This window comes from Strigops habroptila, unplaced genomic scaffold, assembly GCF_004027225.2.
Source record: "Strigops habroptila isolate Jane unplaced genomic scaffold, bStrHab1.2.pri NW_022045634.1_ctg1, whole genome shotgun sequence".
Lineage (NCBI taxonomy): Eukaryota > Metazoa > Chordata > Aves > Psittaciformes > Psittacidae > Strigops > Strigops habroptila.
The window spans coordinates 1-7,842 of NW_022651110.1; the positions used below are offsets into that span (position 1 = coordinate 1).

At 62.1% G+C, this 7,842-nt stretch overlaps 1 protein-coding gene and 1 long non-coding RNA gene across 3 annotated transcripts; both read right to left on the bottom strand.

Annotated features, from left to right (window-relative positions):
* Positions 1-69: 69 nt before the first annotated feature.
* On the bottom strand, positions 70-1,814 carry LOC115603424. Its single transcript, XR_003989867.1, has 3 exons — positions 1,581-1,814; positions 740-741; positions 70-81 (listed from the first exon to the last, which is right to left on the bottom strand). It is a non-coding gene; the product is annotated as an uncharacterized LOC115603424 (long non-coding RNA).
* An 852-nt stretch (positions 1,815-2,666) lies between these two features.
* Positions 2,667-7,842, bottom strand: CDC37 (cell division cycle 37, HSP90 cochaperone). 2 transcript variants are annotated; one of them, XM_030475236.1, is made up of 9 exons: positions 7,833-7,842; positions 6,657-6,770; positions 5,254-5,535; positions 5,069-5,174; positions 4,744-4,859; positions 3,925-4,047; positions 3,560-3,742; positions 3,163-3,234; positions 2,667-3,056 (listed from the first exon to the last, which is right to left on the bottom strand). In XM_030475236.1, exons 2-9 carry the CDS (start codon positions 6,756-6,758, stop codon positions 2,907-2,909), a joined length of 1,134 nt encoding a protein of 377 aa, XP_030331096.1. In that variant the 5' UTR covers positions 6,759-6,770; positions 7,833-7,842; the 3' UTR covers positions 2,667-2,906. The 2 variants fall into 2 exon arrangements, with proteins under 2 accessions (XP_030331096.1, XP_032775622.1); XM_032919731.1 differs by lacking the exon at positions 7,833-7,842 and having other exon boundaries at positions 6,657-6,911.

Below are 7,842 nucleotides of genomic sequence, written 5' to 3' on the forward strand. Positions count from 1 at the left end.
ACACACGAGCGTCCGTGGCCACCTTGGAGTAGTTGAGAGGCTTCAGCTCCTTGTCACCTGGAAAACCACCCAGGGATGAAGCTTCTCCCCCCATGGCTCATCCAAAGGCATCTCCCGAGACGGAGCCATCCAGAAAGGTCCCATTTGAGCTCCTGCTCCTCAGAAAGGGGCAGTTTGCTGTTGGAGAAGGGACACACCACCCGGTTTCACCCCAACCAAGGGTTGGATCCATCATCTCACCACGAAGGTCCTTGTTGTCCATGAGGTTGTGGACTAACCCCAGGTTCCAGGCCACGCGAAACACGGGCCTCCTGATGGTCACGGTCCTGTCCGCAAGCTGGGTCTGTGTGGAGACCACATCGAAGGAGCCGAGGGTTGGAATTCGGACCCCCTGGAGCAGAAGGGAAGGGCCAAAGGGTGAGGAACACTCCGAGGGAAGAGCTGGAGGTGGCTCCGTCCAGGGATGGGACCTCGGACCGGGACCCTGCCACCTCCCAGTGTTCAGAGTGAGACAGGGCGGTGGGAATGGCTTTGGGAGGGAGATGCTGGGACCTCTTCCTTCTGCTTTCCCGTCTAATAGAGGAGTTCTGGAGCTCGATGGTCTCCGTGGATCATCCCTACTGACGGTGACACCACCCTTCCACCCTCTTTATCCCTCAAGGGGAACTTTTGGGCTGGTTTTCCTGCTTTCTGGAATGGGGGAAAGCAACTGCAGCCCATGCTCCATGACCGTGGGGACTGCTTAGGACAAATGAGGAGGATTTAGGTGTCACCCCTTGTCACCTTGCGCAGCAAGAGCTGCCGTTGGATGGAGGCGGCCACCGCGTCCCACACAGCTCTTTGCTCTGGAAAAGCAAAGGGAAAGCAGGAATTGGGTCACACTCGGATGGATCCCAACCCTCCAAAGTCCCCACATGGAGGAGGCGGCTGCAGCTCTTGGTGCTCACCGCACCTTCAGCGGTGACGCTGGGGACCGTGCAGATGTGCTTCATCCCACCCCAGAAGCCCATCCGGGCCAGCCTCATGCCGGCAGGCTGCTCCCCAGCGGTGCGCCCCGTGCGGGAGCTCATCCCATGGGTGCTGCTTGCCCGAGGGTGCGGGACCCACTGCCCGTGGTGGGGGGCGCTGTCACAGACCCACCGCGGCACCATGGCGACACGGGGGGGGGTGTGGCTTGGTGGAGAAAGGGGCGTGGTTTGCCTCCATGGGGGCTTGGCTTTGCAGCAATGGGAAGTGGGTAGTGTTGGGGCGTGCCTTGCCGCAGAAGGGGGCGTGGTTTGCTCCATGGGGCGTGGTTTGTCTTGGAGGGGGCGTGGCTTTGCCGCAGTGAACAAGATGGGCTGCTGGAGAGGGTGTGGCTTTGCCGCAGAGGGGGCGTGACTTGCCGCTGAAGGGGGCGTGGTTTGCTCTATTGGGGCGTGGCTTGTCTCTGGAGGGGGCGTGGCTTTGCCTCAGTGAACGAGGTATGCTGCTGGAGAGGGCGTGGCTTGCCGCAGAGGGGGCGTGGCTTGCCGCTGAAGGCGCCACCGGCCCCAGCGCCTTCACACCCCGTTTTGGCACCGGGGACACGGACGGGTGACACAGGGATGCGGTGACACGGCGATGCGGTGACACAGGGATGCAGTGACACTGATGCAGTGCCACGGTGACACAGTGCCACGGTGCCATCTGCTCCCGCAGGGCCTGGCCGGTCCCTGGGGGCTCCTGATAAGCGTTATCAGCCCCCCCCCAGCTCCATTCCCCCCCCCCGGGCCCGGCCGAACCGCTGCTTTATTGACAACAGGAATTCAACCCCAAAGCAAAGACAAGCGGGTGACACCCCCCACCCCCCCCCCTCACCCCCCCACCCCCCCCCCTCACCCCCCCCCCCACCCATCAGGGTGACATTATGGGGTGCCCGGGTGACATCAGGGTGACGCATCCCCTCCATTATGACGTCACAGTGTCCCCGTGTGATGTCACTACAGCCCATCCCCTCCACCGTGACATCAGGGCATCCCATAAGACATCAGAGCAACGCACCCCCTCCCCAGGGGGGTGACCCGGGACCTTTGCCCCCTTCCCGGGGGGGGTCCCACCTCCTCCACAGTGCTCAGCAGCTCCTCAGCTTCGGGGGCCACCCCCGGGGGCGTCCAGGGAGCCCCAACCCTGAGGCAGAGCCAGAGCTGGGGGACACGGTGTTAGAGACCCCCATAAGCCCCCCCTTTAGGGTAACAACCCCCCCCAAAAGGGGTAACCTGCAAATACCCCCTTATTGATGTCAGACCCCCCCCTTTTGGGGTACGCCCCCTGAAATAACCCCCTATTGATACAGGTGTCCCTCCCTTTGGGGTACCCCCTGCAATATACCCTCCATTAATGTAGGGCCCCCCCTATTTAGGCCGCCCTAAAGAGGGGACCCACAGCTGGATCCAAACAGGGACCCAACCGCTGGATCCAAACAGGGGAGCCCACAGCTGCAGCAAGGGCCACAGCTGGATCTAAATGGGGGAACCCGCAGCTAGAGCAAGGGCCACAGCTGGATCTAAATGGGGGAACCCACAGCTGGAGCAAGGGCCACAGCTGGATCGAAACCGGGGCAGAACTGGACCCAAACCCAGGGGGCAGAGCTGGAGCCACCGGTCACAGCTGGATCCCTCCCCCCCCTCCACTGCTCCACATTCAGCTTCTCCAATCTCTTTATTCACCACAACCACCCTCCCCCGCCCCCAAACCACCCCCTTTTGGGGGGGGGAAGGCCCCAAACCCTCCCCCCCCAACTGTTCCCCCCAAAGTCTCTATGTGAAGCGCAGGCGAGGGCCGGGGGGGCCCCTTCCCTCCTCTTTGTGGCTCCTTCCCCTCCGCTTTTCCTCTTTCGCATCCGCGTTCTCCCTCGGGGGGGGCGCTTCCCCCCCCCCCCCCCCAGCTCACGCGTTTCCTTCCTCCTCGCCCCCGTTTTCCTTCTTCGCTTTCTCTTCGGAGCCGTCGGCGCCGCTTTTCCCGGCTCCTTCCCCGCTCTTGGCGTTGGGGACCCAGAGGCCCGAGTCGATGCAGCGCTGCATGTGGTGCTTGGCTTCCTGCACGGGGACAGGGAACACGCTCGGGGGGGGCCCCTCTTCCTGCTTCCCCGCTTCCCGGAAGGGCCGGGAGCATCCCGGGATGGGGAGCAAGGGAAACACTCACAGTTGGATCCATTTTGCTGATGGCATCTTGTAGCATCTGCACATCTTTGACATCGAAGCATTTCTGCAGCTCCTGGGAGGGCAAAGCACATGAGACCCCCCCACTGAATCCCACCACATCCCAGTTTTCCTGCTTTATCCCTGAGAAACAAGAGGAAATGGCCTCAGGTTGCAGCAGGGGAAGTTTAGATGGAGATTGGGATGAGTTTATCCCCCTAAAGGGTGGGCAGGATTGGAACGGGCTGCCCAGGGCAGTGCTGGAGTCACCATCCCTGGAAGCATTCCCAACCCATGTAGTGCCATGGCTTAGTGGTGGCCTTGGAAGCGCTGGGAATGGTTGGCCTGGATGGAACTAAAGCTCGTTTCCAGGCTGGCTGGTTCCCGGAGGGGACACTCACGGGTGGGAGGGACTCATAGACCTCGACGGGGTCGAGCCCCCCAGGACCCAGGCGCTTCTGCCTCTCCTCCTCTTCATACTCCTTCATGGCCTTCTCAATGCGAACCTTGGCCCGGCCGCGCACCCGCTCCTTGAAGGCCTCCAGCTCGTCATTGAAGCCCTCCATGTACTGCTGGTCAGCTGTCTGGGGGGGGGACACGGCGGGGGGGGGGCACCATCACCTTCCACATCCCCATTTGGGGTCCTTCACCCCATAGAGATATTGCTGCAACAGCCACCATCTGCCAAGTGGGGGGGTTCAAGGGGAGATGGGGGGGAACAGATGGTTCTGGGGGGGGGAAAGGGGGGGTCCAACCTGGTTCTCACCTTGATTTTGGTGAAGAACTGCCTGAAACAGGCCCTGGGGTCCACCTTGAGGCTCTTGGCCAGCTCGAGGATGAACTGCATGACGATGGTCTGGTGGGCGACCTGCTCCATCAGGGCATGTTTCTGGGGGGGGGGGAAAGGAGAAGGGGAGTAAGGAGACTCCAAACCCCCCCCCAGGTTCTGCAAAAAGGGCTTTTGCAACCCCAATTATTCCCTGATTTGGGAATTCTGCATCCAGCTGGAGCCCTCTGGGGCTGAGCCCGGAGAGGAGGCGGCTCCAGGGAGACCTTCTGAAGGTGGGTTCATCCTGGCTGGATCTCCAGGAGAAATCCCTGATGCCAAAGGGGAGGAGCTCCAAGGGGAATCCCATTGGGATCATGCCTCCAGAGAGCAGCAATAACACCAGGACAGGGGCTGGGGGAGCTCCTGCCCCAGCTCCAAGGGGAATCCCATTGGGATCGTGCCTCCAGAGAGCAGCAGTAACGCCAGGACAGGGGCTGGGGGAGCTCCTGCCCCAGCTCCAAGGGGAATCCCATTGGGATTGTGCTTCCAGAGAGCAGCAGCAATGCCGGGGAAGGGGCTGGAGAAGAGGGAGAGGCGGTGGCTCTGGGCAGGGATGAGGCTGCATATCCAGGCTAATTCCCTCATCCAAAGGGCTGCGGAGCTCTGGAACTTGGGAAGTGCTGGAATCCCCCTCGTGAGGGCTTTGCTCCGAGTTACCGATGGGCCTCCAGGACCTTCAGCACCTTTCCCAACTTAAAGCATCGCCCAATTCCAAGCAGGAAGAGCCAATCCCGCCGCAAAGGCTTCCCTCCTCACCTCCTCCACCTCCAGGTCGATGCACCAGATCACCAGGTAGTTGGCCGTCTCCTCGCACACCAAGTGAGGGTTATCCGAGAGGTACTTCTGGCTGTCATCCCAACGCCGCAGCATCCCTGCAGACAGGGGAGCCCCCAGTGACCCCCCCGGCACAACAGCACCTCCTCGGGGGGACACGCGAGGACACAACCCCCCCAAACTGCAGCAACACCCCCCCCCCCATCACCCATTTCAAGACATCCAATGGGTCATTTTTGACTTGGGGGGTGTCACAAGCACTGGGAACCCCCCAAAATGGGGGTGTTGCCCCCCCCCCAGCACTCACCAAAGTGTTTGATCTGCTTCTCGTGTCTCTCCACAAAGGTTTTGTGTTTCTTCTCCTTCTGCTCCTCCGTTTCCTCCTTCTCCTCTGGTTTGACATTGAAGACGCTCTGGGAAAGGGAAGGATGTGAGGGAGCAGCCCACGGATGGGAGGGAGGTATCCCAGAGGGGGGGGTCCCCAATCCCAACCTTGCTGAAGCCATCCTTGCTGAGCGTGTCCACATTCCAAGGCAGGTTCTTCTCCTTCTTCTTCAGCTCCTCCAGTTTCTTCTCCCAACTTTTCTCTTCCTTCCTGAGCTGCTGGGCCTCGGCCTGGAGCTTTTCCAGCTCCCCCTTCCCGCTTTCCGGAGCCGACACTTCCAGCTCCTTCATCTTCTTCTGGCACTCGGCGAGTTTCCGTTTGCATTCCCGGCAGCCTTTATCCAGCTCCTCTTTTTCCTTCTGGAATTGCTCCATCCTCTCCACCCGAGCCTGAAGGAGACAGGAGGGAAAAGGGGGTTAATATCCCGCCCCCCCGGATCCATTATCCTTATGGAATAGGGTGAGGGGAAACCAGAAGACCCCAGATTAGAGGAGAACTCCCCCCGGCTGTGGTGGAATGGGGATGGAAGCAGCAGCATCATCCCTTCTCCCTGCCAATACTGCGGCATTCCCGGTCCCCATGGATCCAGCTCCCAGGAATTGGAGCCCCCCCCGTTTATCTCAATGGGTCCCTCCAGCCCTGGACATGGTGAGGATGGGAGGAAAGGACCAAGAACCAGGCGGGTGGGGGGAACAGTTACCATGGAAACAGGGGAACAGCGGATGGGGGGTGTTGCTATAGCAATACCCCCCCCATGGGAACTCTCTTCCCATGTAGGGTCCTGGTGCCAATTGCCATGACAACAAGGGGATTTCCCCCCACCCACCCCGCCCCATAGGGGTTACTATGGGGGGGCATCCCGGCATCGGTTGCCATGGGAACAGGGGATTTCCCTCTCCTCTAAAGGTTACTATGGGAACAAGGGGATTCCCCCCCCCATAAGCGTTGCCATGGGAACAGGGGGATTTCCCCCCCCCCCCCATAAGGGTTGCCATGGGAACAGGGGGATTCCTCCCCCCCAATAAGGGTTACTATGGGAACAGGGGGATTCCCCCCCCGCCCATAAGGGTTACTATGGGAACAGGGGGATTTCCCCCCCATAAGGGTTACTATGGGAACAGGGGGATTCCCCCCCCGCCCATAAGGGTTACTATGGGAACAGGGGGATTCCCCCCCCCGCCCATAAGGGTTACTATGGGAACAGGGGGATTCCCCCCCCCCAATAAGGATTACTATGGGAGCAGGGGGATTTCTGCCCCCCCCCTCCATGGGGGTTGCCATGGGAACAGGGGGATTTTTTCCGCCCCCCCCATAAGGGTTACTATTGGGGGGGGGGGGCATCCCGGCGCCGGTCGCCATGACAACAGGGGATAGCGCGCGCTCTCTCTCTCCCCCCCCCCCCCCCACGGGGGTTGCTATGGGGGTGTCCCGGCGCCGGTTGCCATGGGAACGGGTCCTCCCGGAGCCGGGGTTTTGGAGAGGGGGGGGGGGAAGCCGGGGCCTGGTTCACCTGATGCCGCCATCGGAAGAGACTGGCGGTGTCGATGTTGGGGTGAGTCTCGTCCTCATCGTCCGAGACCTCGATGTGGTCCCACACGCTATAGTCCACCATGGCGCGGCCGCCCCGGGCCCCGCCGCCGCCACCGGCCGCTTCTGGAAGCCTCCAGCGCCCGCCCCGCTTCCGGCCGCCGCCGCCGCGGCCTTCCGGCTGCGCCCGGCACGGCGGGACCCGCGCGCATGCGCAACAGGAGCAACCGCCGCGCCCGGCAGAAAGATGGCGGCGGATTTAAAGAGACACGAGCGCTGGAAAAGGGGGGGACGTGGGGGGACATGGGGACACATGGAGATATGAGGGGACATGGGGACATGGGGGATATGGGGATATGTGGGGACAGGGGGGATATGAGGGACATGGGGGGACATGGGGGGACATGGGGGATGTGGGGATGTGTGGGGACAGGGGGGATATGGGGACACATGGAGATATGAGGGGACATGGGGACATGGGGGATATGAGGGACATGGGGGATATGTGGGGACAGGGGGAGAGGGGGGATATGAGGGACATGGGGGGACATGGGGGATATGTGGGGACAGGGGAGAGGGGGGATATGGGGGACATGGGGGGACATGGGGGGACATGGGGGATATGGGGATATGTGGGGACAGGGGGAACAGGAGGGATATGGGGACACATGGAGATATGAGGGGACATGGGGGATATGGGGATATGAGGGACATGGGGGGACAGGGGGGACAGGGGGGACATGGGGGATATGGGGACACATGGAGATATGAGGGGACATGGGGGATATGAGAGGCATGGGGGGACATGGGGGATATGGGGACATGGGGAACATTGGGACGTGGGGACATGGCAACATGAGGAGACATGGGGGACGTGGGGGGACATGGGGGGACATGGGGGACATGGCAACATGAGGAGACATGGGGGACACGGCAACATACGGGAGATGGGGGATATGGGGGGACACGGGGACACGGCACTTGGGGACACGGGGACCTGGGGCCCGTGGGCTGTGGTGGCCGCGGGACAGGAGGGGACGAGGCCGTGGGGACACCGGGACCCCCCCCACCGGTGACCGCGGCCACGCGTGGGGCCGGGGGGGAGGAGCCGCCCCCGCCGCGTTTCCGCCGGCGCCGCCGCTGTCACCGGGCGCTGCCGGCGGCACCGG